At 39.1% G+C, this 19,887-nt stretch overlaps 1 protein-coding gene across 1 annotated transcript in view; it reads left to right on the top strand.

Annotated features, from left to right (window-relative positions):
* Nucleotides 1–19,887, top strand: part of EZH1 (enhancer of zeste 1 polycomb repressive complex 2 subunit) — a 3,086,757-nt gene that overhangs the window by 1,722,740 nt on the left and 1,344,130 nt on the right. The window contains exon 9 of the mRNA XM_044054680.1: nt 7,465–7,556. Within this exon, the coding sequence (XP_043910615.1) occupies nt 7,465–7,556 (92 nt within the window). The remainder of the gene's footprint in view (nt 1–7,464; nt 7,557–19,887) is intronic.

Here is a 19,887-nt window from a genome sequence, read left to right as displayed (position 1 = left end):
TATAGTGTTTTAGCTCAAGTTTGAATTTGTTAGGTTCAAAGCTTTTTGTGTTCCTGGTTGTTTGTAATAAGGGAGTAAAGTATTTCTGGGTTTTGAATTTTAGTAGAAAGGTGGGTTGATGGTCACTGAGGGTGTCAGGAAAGACGCCTGTTTGGTAAGAGGTGTTAGTCTTATTTAATAAGATCCAGTCTAAGAGGCTTTCTTTGAGTCTTGAATTTCCTAGCCTAGTGTTTGATTGGATGACTTGAGAGAGACTGTAAAGGTTGATATGGTTAGTGGGATTTTGGGCTGAACATGTGTTCCACTCGATATTAAAATCGCCGAGGATGATAGTTTCCTGGGGCAAGTATTGACTTGTCCATTGTAAGAAGGCTTCTAGGATAGGGATATTGTTACCTGGAAGTGTGTAGTTGGTGATAATATTGATTGATTTTTTGTCGCTAAGTTTGAATTTAGCTAGTAGGAGTTCAGTATTATTAAAGGATGGGATTTGAAGATTAATAGTGGTTAATGCAATGATGGTTACTATAATGAAATAAAAATTAAACACTGGCGCTTTCCCACTGAATTTAAGGAATGGGTAGTGGAGATTATTCTGGAGCTATTAGAGAGTATAGACATTTCTTCTGAAAATATAGCTGGGGAGTAGGATAAAATTAAGGTGGAGTTTAAAAATAGAGTGGAAATAAAAGAAAGGGAGCTATGGTTAATTTAGAGGGACTGACAAATGTTAAAGTAATGCAGAATAAGGGGAATCTCACAGAACAAAGAAGAGGATCAACTGCAGAATGCTAAGCAGAAAATAAGGGCTTATTACCTCAGTAATATGAACAAGTTTGGAAAGATTGCTGTTAAGCAACTGTTTTTTGATAATATCACTAGAGCACAAAAACGTTTAGCACAATGACTCAGGCAACAGAAAGTAGAAAGGGCTGTCATCAGTCTGAGGGAGCCTATAACAAGGAAGGTAACAAGAGATCCTGTAGAGGTATTAGAAATATTTTGGAAATTCTATGAATGTCTGTATGAAGTAGAGACATATGGAAATCAAGAAAAGATATAAATGTAAATGTTTATGGAAGAATTAAATTTGCCAAGATTAGAGGTAGATGAGGCACAATTACTAATGCTTAGGATAGGAGGAGATGAGATAAAAATTATGATGTATACAATGTACAGAAAAGTCCCCAGGAATAGATGGTATTCCTGTGAAAGTTTGGAAGATGGGAGGGAAAAAACTGATAAAGATCTGGAAAGTTTTGTTTAACAGTATTGTAAGAAGAAGAGAAGTACCAACATCCTGGAAAAAAGCAGTGGTAGCTATAATACCTAAAGAGGGTAAAGATCTATCGGACCCAACTTCATACAGGCCCATTTCAATACTAAACCATTATTATAAAGTGTTCATGTCTATAATGGCTAAACGAATGAGAAGGGAATGCCAAAACTGAAAGTTATGGATCAGTGTGGTTTTGTGGAGGGGAGGCAAACATTTGACAACATTAACAGAACATTGATGATCCAGAGGGAAGCAGAATGTAGGAAACTACCTTTGTTGTTGGTGAGACTTGATGCAGAGAAAGCATTTCACAGAGTAAGCTGGGGCTTTATGAGCAGGGCAATGGAAGCATTTGCATTTCCTGAAAAAATGTATAAGGTTGATTAGGAGGGTATATGAGGGATTGGAGGCAAAAATAAAGTGGGTGGGGTTCTTTCTGATAATTTCTGCTTGAGCAGAAGAACCAGGCAGGGATGTCCTCTTTCCCTTTGTTATTTGCATTATATTTAGAACCATTGGGAAGGAAAATAAGGGAGATATAATTCGTATGGTAGTCAAGAAATGCTGGCTCTATTTGCAGATGGTATTATTTTATACCCGAGAAAACCAGAAAGAGTCATTACAGTGTTTCAAATCTTTTGGGATACAAAATTAATGAAGCTAAAACAAAGGCAATAGCAGTAAATTATGTACCCACACACAAATTGGTTCAGCAATATCCTTATTTATGGGAACATGATAAAAGTGAAGTATTTAGGAGTATGGATTGAAAATGATTCTGGTTTGGCAGCTAAGGATATGTGGGAAGAGACTAAACAAAATATAATACAAAAACTGAGAAAATTAAGCTTTGTTATATGGATATGCATAGTAAGATACAAGCAGTCAATATTTTTCAGTCCCTTTAGTCTATGACCTCTGGGATATAACCTAAAAGATATTTTCCCTACCTCATCTCCAGATTTGTCTACATCTTTACCTTTTCCTGTCTTATCTTCCTTAACATTTATGTTTCCCCCCTTCTTAATCATTGAACTTGGGGGGCAAACTCAATCTGAGGTAATGTAGGATTTGGTGTGGATTAGAGGTAAGGGGGAGAAGCCTGAGCTACAGATCCTAAGTTTGAAAAGTGTTCAAAGTCAGATCTGAGGTTGGATTCCAAACCCATTAGTTGAGCAAGGATGGTATCGTTCGTTCCTCTCTAGTATAGATGACAAACAGGTGGGGTAGTTTGTTTATATGCTTTATTACATAGAAACACATCAGGATGGACAGCAGCATTACAAAATGTAAATTAATTGATTAACTGACAGACTACACAGACATACATGCCTAACATCTCAACAATTTACTACACGTCAGTCAGGCTCGCATGTGCTCAGTATTTATACATTTGTGCAAGTCCCTGGAAAGCTTCTTAAAGGCAGGTCAGGCATATTTTTATCAACCAGAGGAGAAGCTGTGGATAGCAATTAATAAAGAGCTGAAGGACTTTACCTGGGAGGGGAAGACAGCAAGAGTCAAGTGGGATAAGCTGATTCGTCCAGTAGAACAGGGTGGATTGGGATTACCTAATTTGAATGGATATTTCAGAGCTACACAGTTAAAGCTCCTATAGATAGCACAAACAGAAAACTATAATTCAAAGTGGAAAGGGATGATGTTGAAACGGTGAGGAAGCTCAAGAAACTAGGCGAGACTGGAATTTTGGATGCCAGCCTTTAAAGGGAATAACAGTGATCCTACAGAATATTATATATCCATAAAGTAGCAGAAAGTATTCTAAGATCTAAGCCAACATGGGAATGGAGAAAGGTGATACTGCCGATAGGGATGACTGCAATCAGGTATATAGACAATAGGCAAGAGGGGCTGGAATTTATTGAAGAAAATTAGCAAAAGAACCAATTTATTGGGACCAAATGACTAGAGAGAGAATGATGATAGAATGGGAAGATGCTATGAATTTAATGGGACTGCAGGTTAGAGATTGCCTTCCATATCAAGGATTGATATCAGAGTGTAGGCAAAGAGAAAGAAATGGGGGGGGGGGTGCTAAAAAAAAGACCAATACTGGTAGAGTTTTTTAGTAGAATCTAGAACAGAAGCTGCCATTAAAAAGGAATAATTAGTAGAGCGTATAAAATATTGCATGATAACTATAAGAATCAATCAGAGGAATTAGAAAGGATTTGGAAGGGAGGTTGCATAAGCAATTTACAAAGAAATAGTGGGAGAATATATGTGTCTCTCCCAAATATGCAAAGAAGATTTAGGATTTTTGCTTGGAAATGTTTACATAGATATTTTTATACCCTAAGTTGACTCCAGAGAATTTTTCCTCAGGTAGATGGCAAATGTTGGAGGTATGATGGGGAAGAAAGAGGTAATTGGAAACATATTTTCTGGGACTGCAGTGAGTTGGCGGAGTTTAAGGTTTCCCTGTGGGATGCACTGTTAGAGATGCTGAGTGGGCAGATTGGTGTGACAAGGGAGATGATTTTTCTAAGATATGATACAGAATCAGAGTTGCATAGACATGGTAAGGCCTTGCTGTCTCTAATTGTGGTGGCTGCCAAGAAAGCAATTACTAGAAAATGGAAATCAAAATTTAAACCAACTATACTACAAGTAATGAATATAGTAACAGAGATAAACCAACTGGAATTGAAATCTTTAGAAAAGGGTAGGAGCTTCATAAATTTTGGTGATGTAACCTCTGTAGAGATATGCAGCTGATAAATTAAGGGTCGTTGTTGTGGTAGCGTTGTCGCCTCACAGTAAGACGTCCTGTTCGATTCTCAGCTAGAGCATCTTCTGTGTGGAGACATGCGTGAATGGGCGTACCTTCGTTGAAGGTTGTGCGTCAGGGCTGGCAACTCGTAAAAATCTACTGCCAATCATTAGTGGACCGGAGTTCTGCTGTGGCGACCCCTAACCGGGAAAAGCCGAAAGGCACAACAACAACAACAACTTGTGCATTGCACTCTGTCTGTAAGTCCAAGAGAAGTGATCTTCATTGGGATGGTCATGATCAAGGGGAGAATGGTTAACTAGGAAAGAGTGCCTCCTAATGGACACCTTGTGGTAGTTATCATAGTGTTGAGTGAAATGGGTGTACCAACAAACCCACAAGCAAATGTACAGGTAAAGGTAAGATTTTTGAAATTATATGTCAGCTTTCAGTATGTAGCCTCCCCAAAAGAAAAAGTGTAGCATTCTGAACCACAGAAAGTGCAGGCTTAAGGGAAAAACATTTAGTCATCCAAATATTCTGAAAAAAAAAATTAACAAAATGTATAAATGTAAATCATGATAAATATTCCAGATTAAAAAAATAAATTCTTGCACATCTCATTGTACAAAATAAGTTTTTTTAATATACACCACAGTGTACATAGTGTATTCCCATTAGCAAGTATACATGAAAGTCTGAACTCAGTGGTAGACCACTAACTTATGACAGCACTTTGTACTTATGTTCACCATTTGGGCTAATGAAATGGCTTTGTTATCGTCTGTAGTAGTATCTACAATTTCTTAAGCTCTCCACACAGGCCATTTTTTGTCTGTTAACTGCAACAGCACGAGGAGAAAACTGTGTGGCTCTGCTCACTTATAGATTCGGCTCTACCTGAATAGATCAAAAACAAAAAAAGCCACCCGGATGGACATCAAGCATAAACAGGTTATACAACAAGAGTAAGAGACTAATGTCTAAGAACAAGCGGGAACTGAATCAGCATAAGAAGGACACCCTCCACAGCTTGAACAAGCAAATTAGATATCTTGTAAAGTCCTGTAAATCCAATTACAAAGCTAAACTAACATCCCTAGCTAAGGATAATCATAAGGCATTTTTAGTTATGTCAGAAATCTAAAAGGGAAGGCCCAGCTTTGTGCCACACTAGTAGTGGATGGTACTACACATACTGACCCTGAGGACATCGCCAACCTGCTAGCAGACAGATTTGGTGCAGACTTCTCTCCCTGACCCACCAGACATACCACAAAGTATGCCTGTCACCAGTCCTCTACCTAGTATTTCCAAAGAGCAGGCCATAATCGCACTCTCTATGGCCAAAAACACAGCCTCTATTGGACCAGATAACATCCCAGGCTGCCTACTAAATGGTCTAAATCAGGACTTAGTGGAACCACTTGGCACTGTCTTCAACCAGTCTAAGTACTGGCTTTGTCCCAACAGAGTGGAAAACAGCAACAGTAATTCCCTTGCACAAAGGGGGTCCATCAGCCGACCCTGGGAACTGTAGACCCATAAGCCTAATCAGCGTTATCTTCAAGGCCATGGAGAGAATCACCATGGACCTTTTCAACAAAGATATAGGTGTCCTTCAAACTCTTGACCCAACCCAGTTTGGCTTCGTTAAGGGTAGATCATGCTTATTAAACGTGGTGGACTTCTTCCAGAATGTCATCAAAGCACTGGATGAAGGCAAAACAGTGAATACAGCCTATCTTGACTTAGCCAGTGCTTTTGACACAATCCCCCACTCAGGCATCATTAAGAAACTCACCCAGCTGGGAATTAACCCATATGTCATTAGATGGTTAGCCAGCTGGTTCACCGACAGAATGCATACAGTCAATGTTGAGGATTCCATCTCTGCCAGCAGACCTGTTACCAGTAGTGTACCACAAAGACGTGTGCTGGGTTCCCTACTGTTTGAAATCTATTTCTCAGAAGTCTGGCGAAAATAGATGGCCTGTGGCCTACCAAGTTTGCCAGTGACTGCAAACTGAGTGCAATCATTGAATCCTTCAGCAGTGTTGGCATACTACAAAAAGGGCTTACACAGACAAATGATTGGTGCCAAAGCCATGGACTTAAACTAAACACAAAAAAATGGATTATCATCCCTTTCAGCAAAGGGGAAGTCCCTGCAAATTACAATATTAACAGTACCCCCATTAGCTTAAACCCTGTGGTGAGAGATTTGGGAACACAGTTTGATAGCAGTCTTAACTTTGATTACCGTATGTCCGCAGTGGTAAGAAGGCTTTCTATGTCGAACATCTGATAAGTAAAAGCAAAGGATGTTATAACTCCCCTGTACTCATTCTTCATCAGACCACTAGTAGACTAAAATGCTCCCTTTTGTGTGTACCTCACCAGACATCTGCAGCAGCCTTAGAGACCTCAGAAGTTTCTCATCAAGAAAATTCAGGCCTTTCAACACATGACCTGCATCAACAGACTGAAGGCCATGTCATTGTACTGTGTATCTTATAGGCTGCTAAGAAGCAACATGTGCCTGGCCTACAGAGCAGTCTCAGACCCTGCCATAATGGAAATGCTGCACATCTGCAAGTCAAATGGGACAAGATTCACTTGCTCTAGGGATCTTAACCTAGCCTGCGACATTAACGGGACATGCTGGAGAGACAGATATGTCTCCCAGAGATTGCCACTCCTCTGGAACAAACTCCCAGTTCACATAAACAGAGCTCCTCAATTACCCTATTTAAGTGTAACTTAGACTTCTGGCTGGGAGGCTGTAATTTACTCCAGGAGTGTCACCCATGTCCCTCTTGGATAAGGGCAGTCGGTGCTGATCATAGACTCTTGCTCCAAATATACACCATACAACTTGGTCAATCAGGTAATAATGATATAGCATGGCTAAGTTTATAAAGACCCTAGGGCAAATAGCCTAGTAACCTCCTATAAATCTATGAACCTATTATAAATGGAAGAAAGAGCAGTGCTAAAGAAGCTAGAAGACTAAAAGTACACAATTTTTTTTATTTATTGTCATCTGTTTTCAGGGGAAGTTTATATGGGTCTAAGGTATCCATTTTCAGTGGAGGCACAGGGAGAAAAGCTCTGCAGAGACTTTAGATGCAGTACATTTACATCAGCAGAATCAGAGTAAAATATATCTGAAAAATAAAGGCTTAGGAGGGTTACCTGTTGGCAATGGAACACTTTCATAAATAGAAAGCATTCATACAGACTATTAATTTACAATTCATTGTAAATGTGTGTGTGTGTGTGTGTGTGTGTGTGTGTGTGTGTGTGTGTGTGTGTGTGTGTGTGCCGAGCTACACTGTGCTTTATCTTGCTACATTAGCTAATTTTATTTTTCAGCTGTTTCAAAATATTTTTCTAATTTGTATTGTACTGTATTTTCCAGTTCAGTTTGTTATGCTTTATTTTCCAGCCTTTCATACAAGCCCTAGTTTGCACACAAGAAAGAATAAAGAGGTAAAAATTCCATCAGAACCATGTGGTGTGGACTGCTTCATGCGACTGGTATGTTGTTTTACTTTGCAGAAGAATAGTTGTATGCACAGATATTTTGTTCTGGATAAATGTGATAGTGAATGTCATGTAAATGAATTTGTAGCTTATTTTATTGCCTGCATTTTTTGCAGCGGGGAGATATTGTACCTTTGCTTTCAACGTACAGCTTAATTGCATACTGAGTATCAACAATAAGTTATTTTTTTTCTTTATTATTATTTGTAAAATGGGGAAGGTGGGACATAAAGCAGGCTACTGTTGTCTTGACCTGTGATTTGCTACCAGCAAGTCTGATTTAACAGCACTAAATATAATGAAAGTGAATACATAGCTTGGCGAGAACCATAAGCAGTGTTAAGAGACGGCACAGCAACACTCACATTATAATGGTTGACTGTTTTTGAGCCACTATGCAGTTGTTACCCCTGGAAGGGGAATTTTGTGGTCACATGACAGTTGAGGTCAGAGCAGATGAGGAAACGTTCCTGAAGAAAAGAGGCGAATGAATTATGTCTCTTACTTCAGAGGATGTCTGCACTAGAGAGCTGCTGGTATTTCCTTTTCTAATATCTCTGTCTTAACACATTTTTGAATTTTAGGTCATTCTCTTCCTTGTTGGGGGGAGGGGTGGTACTCAAGCCACAAGCTGTCTTGCCACTTATCTGGCTAGAAGGAGGAAATACCCTGCACTACCTCATTTTGTTCTGCTGCTCAAAATGTTCATATCTTAATTCTAACATGCTTCTGAAGAAAGTTCTTCCATTTAATGCCTATAATGACAAAACCTTACAAGTGTTACTGCCCATGCCAGATCATTCGCTGGGACACACAGCAGCAAAACCTGCCTGAAGGAGAAGCACAACATTTAGTACTGTCATAAGTTCCAGCAATTCCGCTCACCACCCACAGGAGTTAAAAGAAAGATGCTGAAGACTTATATCATCTCCTTGAAGATGGCACTTGTGGATGCACCCTCACATGATACTGAGTCAGTGACTCACAGGTCGAAAAAGGTAAGTAAACTGGAGATCAGATATCAGTCAGACTCTCCTAATACATAGTTCTCACATTTGCGTTACTTGAGAATCATATCTACCCTTGGCCTATGACAGGAAAACTACACCTTACAATTACCTTGGAGAGGTGCATCTGATGGTGCCCAAACTGAATCACATGTGGGAATTTGGACCATGACAGCACCTAGGCAGGTCATATTGAATGATCCCTCAAGTACCATAATGAAGGCTGTAAAGTGGCCCTTAGGAGTCAAGGAATCTGCTACTCAGGCTTTCCCTGGTTATGCAAGACTAGTTGACTGGGGTGAAGAGACCCCCCCCCCTTGGTTTTGTAGTATTATTTGGTCCCACTGAGACATCCCAGACATTAAACATGTATGTGGTGTTTGATGTCTGGTGGAACTTGCTGTTGGCCTACCCTTAGGGATCAAGGGCTGATGCTAGTGCCAGGCCCTGCATAAACTTCTTATGAGCAAGCACAATCATCTCTTGCAAGTGTTTCCCCTTAGCACCATTGACCCACCAGCCAACATTCTTTCTTGGGAACAAGATTTTGAGAATGTATATTTCCTAATCTGAGAGGGGAAATGGATAACAAAACTTGCCCTCCCTGAATCTTCCCTGTAGATGACCTCTTGTATAGGTTGATACTCAGGAAGAATTATAAGTATTCAAATATGCTTTTGTTGACACCTGATTCTGTTGAGAGTCATGCAGCTGACATTCAGTAATGATTAATCTACAATAAATAAAAATGTAGTTTTATTCCACATCCCTAATAAAGGGGGCTGCACTCTTGTACTTCCCACCATCCATCCAGCAATTCATCCAACTATTTTCTTAATCACTTGTCCTAGTGAGAGTAGAGGTAGCAAACTGAGTGATGCAGACTAGACTTCCATATCCCCATGACCATTTCACAGCGTATCCATTGCATTCTCAGACATTCCAGACAGGCTAAGAGATTTAATCCCTGCAGCCTGTCATAGGGGCTTCCTTCCAGTGGGTTGTGCTTTGTGACATCTGATGGTCCATCTCCCAGTCCCTTTCTAGACTCACTCATGAGCAAGATTTCTGGATACCTGAACCCCTGCACTTGAAACAGCTGCTTCTCACACCTTACCTACAGAGAATAGACCATTCCTTTCTGGGAGAGAAGGATGACTTCTGATGTAGGTGTAATTGCAGTGAACCACTGAAGACATTAAGCCAAAGAGCTTGAAGGAGTAAAATGAGCCCTGCTGCCATAATTGTGGTTACATTTCTTTTAATTTGTTATGCTTTCAGAAAACACCTAGTTTACTTTGGACACTGCAGTCACTAAGACGAAGAAAATGTCACCCGCAAATGACAAAGATGCAACTTTCATATCCTTGAAATGGATACACTCCAAGCCCCAGCTAAACTGTGATAGTATGCCCATGAAAATTATGAACAGGAGGGGAAACAAATCACAAGTTCAGTGAAGTCCCGTGTCTACCCTGAACATGTTTGAATTAATACTGAGAGGCATGCAAAAGAGGTCCCAAGGCCTTATTGTGTTGTAGGAACTCCCTCAAGGTATTTGAAGGCATTTGATCATATCCTTTTTCCATGTCAAAAAAAGAAAAAGTAAGAAACGCATTTTGACAGTACTGATAAACTGTGCAGCTTTGTACTGTGCCCTTGCAATGATGGAGGTGTTTCTGTTTCTCCATGATTCTTAAAGATATCTTTTTCTGAACCTCTTTGCCGCCCTCTTGAGATAGGTTCATAGGTTAGTGCTAGACTATCTGACTTTGTGGGCCATTGTAAGCCTAGCTAGTTTCTCTTTTGAAGGTGAGAATCAAACCCTGTACCTTGTATATATGAGGTAAACACCTTAACCATTAAACAAACCATTTTAATAGAAATTCAAATGAAAAGGAAGTGTTTAGACTCATAGATAAATGCTGCATTAGCTGTTTTCATGGGCCATTTGAAGCCTAACCAGATTCCTTCTCAAAGGTGAAAATCAAACTCTGTACTTTACTTCATGGTAAACACCTTAGTCATTATACATCCCCCCTATTATGGTATATCACCTTGTTGTAGAGGTGAGGTTTGCATGCCACTGTGATCCTTAGAACTTTTTTGTCTGGAGCATTGTGCCCCATCCTGAAATTATAACCTTGTTGTAGTGGTGATGTTTGCATGCCCCTGTGATCCTTAGAACATTTTTGTCTGGAGTTTTCTGCCCCCTCCTGGAATTATAACCTTGATGTAGTGGTGATGTTTGCATCCTCCTGCTGTCCTGAGGGATTTGTTTTCTGGTGCTTTGTGCCCTGTCCTGGGATTAATGGTCAGGTTTGCATGCCCCTATGATCATTAGAGCGTTGTTGTTTGGAGCTTTGTGCCTCCTTCTGGTATTAATAACCTTGTTGTAGTGGTGAAATTTGCTTGCCGCTATGAACTTTACAGGTTTGTTGTCTGGATCTTTTTGTCCCCCTGGGACTGTGACCATGTAATGCTGAGGTTTGCACTCCCATGTGATCCTTAGCACATCCTTAATAGATTTGTCAAAAAAGAAAAGTCATGATCAGAGATCCACAATATATAATCCTCATGATAGTTCATTTAATTCATTCCTTCTAATAGAGCTCTGAAAAATTGCATCACAGCTTCCAAAGATCCTTTTGACAGACTCTAATTCTAAACTAATAATATGAACAGATGTCCATATCTTTAAACCATAAGCTTTATTAAAGGAGTATAAGCAGCAAAGTTCAGCACATCTTCCACATTGCATTGATAGAATTCATTATAAATCCTAAACCAGATTTTGTAAGTCAAAATAAACACAGTAAATATTTTTATACTTTGTAAGCAATTTACATTAACTCCTTGAGCTACACATAAACTATTATCAGCATTTTTGATGTTCATCATTAGGCCTTTGTTGCAGTAGCCAAAAATATATTTAGTATGTCTTGTCAAGGGTATCACAACTGACCTGCTTTCAGAGCTTAAGAGCACCTTCCATGTACTGTAACTGCTGAACTGCCCAAGTATAAAATCAGTGGTTAGGGCACCAAACTTTCAGAACTTTATTGGTATTGAATTGTGCTTTTCTTGCAAGCTTTGATTGACTGAAGGAAGGTCAGCTAAAGCTTCTTCAAGACTAAGAAGATAAGGATCTTGTTGGGAATACATTCCATTTTATCAATTTTTGTTAAGAAGAAATGATCTTTCCTGACAGAAATGATTGCTAAGGGCTAGGACTGGTGTTTTTAGTGGTTGTCACTTAAATGTGCATTTTAGTCAGGATTCCTTATGGGCAAGTTATTTTCAAATTACTTTTTTTGCTTCGGAAAAAAGTTTACTTTTCTGTCAGAATTTATAGCTAGGGGCTAAGACTAGTGGTGTTGAGGGATGCAATTAAACATTTTACTACACTACTTACATTTTCTAGTCATGTTGTACAACCAACTGTCCAATGCTCTGATATCCACTTGTCAGGCACTTTTTTCAGTATGACATGGACCAGGCTTCAGGATCTCCTGTTCTTCTCTGATTCACACGAAAAGGAAGCTATACATGAATCTTTGATATTGAACCACTGATGACCAACTCTGTTGTGGCCAGTTTAAGTACCTCGCTTCACTCATTGATTTCTGTTTGTCCCTCTGGTGTTGTTCCTTGAGAAGCCGCACCAACAGATTGCAACATCTTTTGTGGCTCCTTGACTGTCCTCTTTGGGCAAGAAAGAATCACACTTAGTATGGGAGGAAGGAGTGGATGATTTATTAGGCTTTTTCTTTTTCCACATTGCTTGGGGCTAAGGGTTTATTTCAAGCCTTTCAGTCTTAGCATTCTGACTATTCCAGGAATTTAAAAGGAAAATTTTTCCTCTCTCTCAGAGTCTGATCCTCAGTCTGAGGGACAAGAATTAGATTTAGATTGTGTTTCTCAAGTTGTTACGCACAGGAGGAAGAATTTAAGACTGAGGAAAGTTTTTCTTCAGATTCCCATCCTGAAGGTTGTCCTTTTCTGATACTGTTACCAAAATGAATAAGTTATTTCAGTGGAGACAGAAAGAAATACTACAGTCCCAGCATAGACTTATCACAGGTGGATTTTCCTCCTGTTTTGCCAGTATTAGAGGATGCCTTTTTGCAGCCAGTAGTTAGCCTGACAGTGAAGCCAACTGCCCGTAGAAGTATAACAAGTTGTATAAGGTTCTCTAGACCCACACATTTCATTTTTCAAACCCTAGATCAGACTCTGCAGTAATTTCTCTGTCATAGCTGTTTTCTGCCAAACATCTTTTGATAGCTAATCCTTTTCATTCTGACAAAGATGTTAAAGCTGTTGATAGGGTTGGGAAGAAAGTCTGTGCTTCTTCTACCTTAGCTTTTAGAATAGGGAACTATGGGGCACACATCTAAGTTTTGATGTCTTCCTTTAATCAAATGAGAAAGCTAATTGCTGAACTAAAATGTTCCCATGGTACTGTTACTAGAGCAGCTGACACTGGGTCAGGGATGAGAAGATTTGCCTGGCTGCATTCCCAAAACTTCCCAGAGAATGTCAAAGCTGAGCATCTGAATGCCCCCTCTAGGTAAAGAGGTATTGTTTGGTCCTTCCTCTACTGAAATCCTTAAAATATTTAATGGAAGGGAAAGTTAATTCAGGGGATTACTCAGAATTTACAACCTTCCCTGACAAAATATAGTAGAAACTTTCCTTTCATTTCAGGTTCCTTTTTTAGGAATTAAAACAAACAATGTCAGCAAGACACAAGTAAGCAAAATTTCAGAAAGCAATGGCAGAGAGGTTTGGAAAAGAAGGGAGGATCCTCCCGGAGCCCAAGATAGACTAACTTTATGCTTCTTCATGTTTTCCTCCTCCCTACCCTAGCATTCCAGTAAGGCTATCCTAAGGTCTAGGTTATCACTTTCCTCTGTGGCTGCAGATGACCTCAGACACTTGTCTGCTGAAAAATCATTAAAAATTACTAAAGTTAGCAGAGGGATTCTCATCCTCCATTTCAAGGGATTCCTCTGCATCTTTCCAATTAGAGATTTCTCGTATCCTAGATCAGATGTCTCAGAGAATCTTGAAGCTTGTTTCCCCAGATCAAAGAGAGAGAGGATTTTATTCAAGAATCTTTCTGGTCAGATGAGTTCCAAGATGGCTGCATACTGAGTAACAGGTTATTTTTAGCTCTCCCACTGTGAAAACAGAAAAGTCAGAAAAAACAGCCAATGATTTTTTTTTGGGTGGGGGGCAGATTTTAGTTAATAGACAGTAAGTGCACTGCCTGAATGCCAGCAAAGTAGAAATTTAGTGAAGCTGAAAGAAAATCAACCATAAAAGATGAGGAGAAAACACTGGCTGAAAAGAGTCTTGCAGCTATTCAGCAGAAATCAGTTCAGATTCCAGCTTTGGAGCAAGGCATGAGAGGAAAAAATAAGTCAGATGTGTACAGAGCTTATTAAAATAAATAAAACACTGAATGAGTTTATCAACTCAAATAAAAGGCTAAAAGAAATGAAAGAAGTTTTAAAGAGAAATTCAGATGAGCTGATAAAACTGTAAAAAGCAGGGGTCTAAATGAAGAGAAGGCTGATGAGTATGAGACTGGTCAAGAAGAGATGTTTCAAAAAATGGTAGAATTAAGGGACAGAGCAGGTAGGGAAAACCTGAGATTGTCTGGTGTACCACAGAAACTGGAAGGAACAAGATTGTATTAATTTTATGAAAGCACAAATAACAACTGGACTGGTATTCTACATCAGGAGTTGTTAATTGAAATGGCACATTGGGTGTATGCTCTAAACCTAGCCAAGATGACTAAAATAAATATGCAATCCTACCAACAGAAAGAGTTGATTCTGACAAAAATGTGGTAGAAAGACAAAGTGCTAAAGGTTGGAGACAGTAGAGTGTTTCTGGAAAATGTTTACTCACTGTACAGCAGGCAGAAGAGGAGTAAATTTAATCCAGCAATCCGGGAATATCAAAAGGCAGGTGTGAGATTCAAGCTGTTTTATCTGGCTATCTTCAGAATATTTTTCCTGGAAAATCAAAGTCATTTGTTGATGCAGAACATGCTAAAGAGGAAATACAAAAGTTTGTTTAACAAAAGTGAGCGGTCATACTGAAGGAGACTGCTTCTTAATCTACTGGTAATAAAGCTCATAGGGAGACTTTGTCAGTGAAACCTTTTCCAGTGGAAAATGCTTGAGAGACAACAAAAAGCACAGGGGTTGACTATAAGAACCAGGATTATATTGGAAATGAACTAGAGACTGGATTTGGATCAACAGGAAGAAAACCAGCAACCCAGAAATTATTGAATACATTTGAGATTACAATGGATCAGTCACATTTGTGAGATATGGCTGAACAAGAAAAACTGGAAATATTGGATTGACTTTGTTAAACTTGTAGGGGGCTCCAAAGCATATGCCCTACTTCATGACATTGTTTGGAAGAACATTATGGAGAGGGGAGGAGGAATGAAAGAGGTAACTGTAAGTAAAACAGTTTTTGTTCTTAACAGTATTTTTATAAAACATGACATACACTGCATGTTATAAAGTGAAGCACGGTCAACTATTTTTATGTGTTATAGAAATAATGAAGTAAACAGGTGTCCCTTTTTTCTTCTTTCTTTCTTTTTTGTCTAGTTTTAAGATGTGCAGAGACTGCAATGTAAAAAGACAAGAAAGCTTGGACAGAAGCATGTTTAAGATGTTAGGCTATAATCTTGGGTTGTGGAGGTGAAGGACACATTGTAAAAATGTACAGATCATGATACAAGTAAAACTGAAATGCTTTATCTTAATTTTCAGTAGAGAAATGACTGGATTAAGGCTGTTGACTTGATCTAACAAGTTGTAAGTGAAAGCAAGTAAATAAGACAGTACTGAATGTAAGGAAACGTTTTCCATTTGCAAATAAATGTTCATAGTGCAACATGAGAGGCTTGTAGCTGAAGGCAACTGTGTATCTGGATCTTGTGTTTCTATGGAGACAAGCTGATAAAAAGGCAATAAATACAGAGTATGTTTTTTCTTTCAATGGCTAAAAGATGTTTTCTGAAAGCATTTGAATTTTTTCTATATCTGGGAGAGGAATAAAGATAAGACAAAAAAAGTAAAATCACAGGCTGTACCATGCGTCTTAACATGGTTAACCTTAATTATAAGTCAGTTAAAGTTTGTAAGTGTAGCTGTCCATCTGGGACAATCATTTCTATTAGGAGGGTTAAACATCATTATTTGAAGATGTACATAGTTTTGTGTGTTTGTATTAAGACATTAGGTTATGGAGGTGTTCTGGGGTGTGTTTGTGTTGTTTGAGGGGGTTTCATTAAAACAAAAAGTCGTGTAAGATGTGACATGGGTTCAAATGGATATGACAAGAAACAACTGTTTAAAAGACCAGTCTGCCAAGCATTATTCTATGCATGTAACACAAAAACTGAAATTGAAGATTAAAAAAACTGTTATACATAATAGGTAGGAATAATAACTTATTATTATGTTAACACTTTCCATATTATCTTTGAACATGAATGGTCTCACTGGTATACAAAAAAAAGAGTAGTGAACTACATTAAGAAATGCAGAGTGCAAATTGCTGTGCTAGAGGAGACACATTTGAAAAGAACTGAACATGATAATTTGATAAAGAAAGGATTTCAGGATGGCTATTCAGAAGAATTTCAGGGACAGATGAAAAGGGGAGGACTTATATTACTTGCTAGAGGAGGCCCAATAGTGATAGAAGAGGGGTGAAAAGTATAATAATGGCAGATTTGCCATAGTAGGGGCCTGCTGGCAACTGAGGAGGATTACACTGGCATATATTTATATTCCACCTAAAACTATTACAGTGGAACTTAAGAACATTCTGGGAGAAATAATCAGCCTTCAGCAGGGAATATTGCTTATAGGAGGGGACTGCAATTTGATATGCAACAGTGAGGGATGTATCTGAGGGGCCCAGAAGGGAGAATATAACAAAATAAGGTAGATTTTTGAATAAATTTATGAAAATATTTGGTGTGGAAGATGTAAATGCAGTAGTAGTTCAGGGAGAATTTGCATATTATTCCCCAAGGTACAAAATCTGGGCTAGGCATGACAGAAATTATATTTCACAGGAACGTGCATTTAATGAAAACTTTGATACACATCCAATAACTGTTTCAAATCACGTGCCAGTAATAACTAAAATAAAAATGTAGGGTAATGAAATAAAAATGAGACACTGGTGCTTCCCCGGGTCTACTACTAATGCCCAAAACGACGATTCCCCGACGGAAAACTCACCGACGCCAGATGACCGACAGGTAAGTGTACCGACAGGGTGATTTGCCGACAGCGGAAAGACCGACAAGGGAATGTGCGATCGCGACGCGGTAAGTGTGAGATGGTGACGGAGTTAGGAGCGGTCAGGTAAGTGCTCGAGATTGTGGGATGTCGGGTTAGGCTGTGGGAAAGGTGAGTGTGTGTTCATGTCGGAGGTATGGTTCGGGTAAGGTAAGTGTGTGCTAGTGAGGGACTGTAGTTTAGGGACGGGTTAAGTGAGTTAGGGTTAGGGTGCAGGTAGGTGATGTGTGCGTTAGTGTCGGAGCTTGGGCTAGGAGTGGGTTAAGTGAGTTAGGGTTAGGGTGCAGGTAGGTGAAGTGTGCGTTAGTGTCAGAGCTTGGGCTAGGGGTGGGTTAAGTGAGTTAGGGTTAGGGTGCAGGTAGGTGATGTGTGCGTTAGTGTCGGAGCTTGGGCTAGGGGTGGGTTAAGTGAGTTAGGGTTAGGGTGCAGGTAGGTGAAGTGTGCGATAGTGTCGGACCTTAGGGTTAGGGTTTGGGTCAGGGCTAGTGTGTATGCTATGTAGTGTCGCGTGTTGTTTACGTTCCGTGTGTCGGTGTAATGGTGTTCGGTGTAATGGTGTTCGGTGTTTTGCGTTGTCGGGTTTGTGTGATGTCGGTCATCTGGCGTCGGGGAGTTTTCCGTCGGGGAATCGTCGTGTCGGTAATTAGTAGTAGACCCGCTTCCCCACGTACCTGTTAAACAGAGGAATTTAAGGAATGGGAAGTGGAAATTATTTGGGAGTTACTAGGGATGATAGAAATTTCTTCAGAAAATATAGTTAAGAAGTGGTATAAAGTGAAAGTGGAGTTTAAAAACAGGGTAGAAATAAAAAGAGATATGGTTAAGAAGTAACAAGAATTATTTAGGGGCAATGACAAAGGTTAGAGTATTGCAGAATAAGGGGAATCTTACAGAACAAGAAGAGGCACAGTTGCAGAGTGCTAAAGAGAAAATAAGAGATTAACTGGATAATATGCACGAGTTTAGAAAGATTGCTGATAAGCAATTGTTTTTTTGATTCATTGAAGGTTGTGTGTCAAGGCTGGTAACTCAGCACGTAAAAATCCACTACCAAACATTAGCGGACCGGAGTTCCGCTGTGGCGACCCCCGAAAGACACAACAACTTGAGAGCACATCAGCTTTTAGTGCAGTGGCTTAGGCAAATGAAAGTAGAAAGGGTTGTTGCCAAGTTTAGGGAGCCTATCAGAAGGAAAATAACCAGAGATCTTGTAGAGGTATTTGAAATAGTCCAGAATTTTTTTGAAAATCTGTATAAAGCAAAGAAATGTGGAAATCAAGAAAAAGTACAAATGGAAATTTTTATGGAAGAATTAAACATGCCAAAGTTAGAGGTAGATGAGGCTGAATTATTAACAGTTAGGATTGGAAGATAGAGAAATGGTGATCTATAACCAATCTACAGGATGTCCCTAGGAATAGATGGCATTTCTGTGGAAGTCTGGAAGCTAGGAGGGAAGAAAGTGATAATCTGGAAGTTTTTTTTAAGTATTTTAAAATTAGCAGAAGCACCAGCATTCTGGAAGAAAGTTGTCGTAGCTGTAATATCTAAATATGGTAAATACCCATCAGATCCAGGTTCATAAGGACCCATTTTGATTCTAAACCATGTTTATAAAGTGTTTATGTTTGTAATGGCGAAAGGAATGGCAAAGGTATTGCCATAATGTATAGATGTGGATCATTGTAGGTTTGTGAAGGGGAGGCAAACATTTGCTAACATTAATAAAACAAAGATGACCTAGAGGGAAGTGGAATGTAAGGAAATACGACTATTGTTGACGAGTCTTGATACAGAAAAAGCATTCGACAGAGTAAGCTAGTCCTCTTTCTCCTTTGTTATTTGCATTAAATTGAGAATTACTGGCAAAGAAAATAAGGAACTTAAAAATTCAACAATATGATTGGTATGGTAATCAAGAAATGTTGGCTTTACTTGCAAATGATATTATTTTGTTTCTGATAGAACCAGAAAAGGGCATTTCAGTGTTGTGGAGCATTCTGAGACAGTTTCAAGTCTTTTTATGATACAAGATTAATGAATGTAAAACAAAAGCAGTAGCTGTAAACTATGTACCCACATACAGATTTTGTCAGCAATACCCATATTATTTATAGGGACATGGTAAAATGGGCTAAAAAGGATTATGTTATAGCAGCTAAGGATATGTGATAAGAAACAAAAGATAATACAAAACTGAGAAACTGAAAGCTCTGTGTTATGGATACGGATAGCAAGATACAAACAATGATAATGTTTTTAGTTTTATACACAAGTCAGGCATATTTTATCAACCAGAGGAGAAGCTCTGTATAGCAGTTAATAAAGAGTAGAAGAATTTTATTTGGGAGGGGAAGAGGGCAAGAGTCAAGTGGGATAAGTCGATCCTTCCAATAAAACAAGATGGTTTAGGATTACTTGATTTGAAGGGATATATCAGCACTACACGGTTAAGGCTGTTATTCATAGCACAAACAGGAACTTATAATTCAAAATGGAAAGGCATGATGATGAAACAGGGGGAAGCTGAAGAAATAGAGAGAGACTGTGATTTTGGATGTAGATCCTTAAGGAGAATAACAACAGCCACGCAGAATATTATATTCATAAAGTATCAGAAAGTATTCCAGGAACTAAGCCAACATGGTAATGGAAAAAGGAGATTCTTCTAATAAGGATGAGTACAATTAGGGGTACAGAGAATAGGCAAGAGGGAGCTTGGTTTTACTGGAGAAAACTGGCAAAGGAACCAAGCTGTTGGGAGCAGATAATAAGAGTAGGAAAGGTAATCGAATTGGGAAGAGGCCAAGAATACATTTGAACTGCAGGCTACAGTCTGCCTTCCCTGTCAAGGATTGATATTAGAGTGTAGGCATAAAAAAGTAATGGGGGATCCTAAGTGAAAGACCAGCAGTGGTAGAGTTTTTAGTTGAATCTAGAACAGAAGTTGCTGTTAAAAAG

Source organism: Protopterus annectens, chromosome 13.part0 (genome assembly GCF_019279795.1).
Source record: "Protopterus annectens isolate FY-2018-M chromosome 13.part0, PAN1.0, whole genome shotgun sequence".
Classification (NCBI taxonomy): domain Eukaryota; kingdom Metazoa; phylum Chordata; order Ceratodontiformes; family Protopteridae; genus Protopterus; species Protopterus annectens.
The sequence above is the reverse complement of the archived record's forward strand: the minus strand, read 5'-3'. Positions and strand labels throughout refer to the sequence as shown.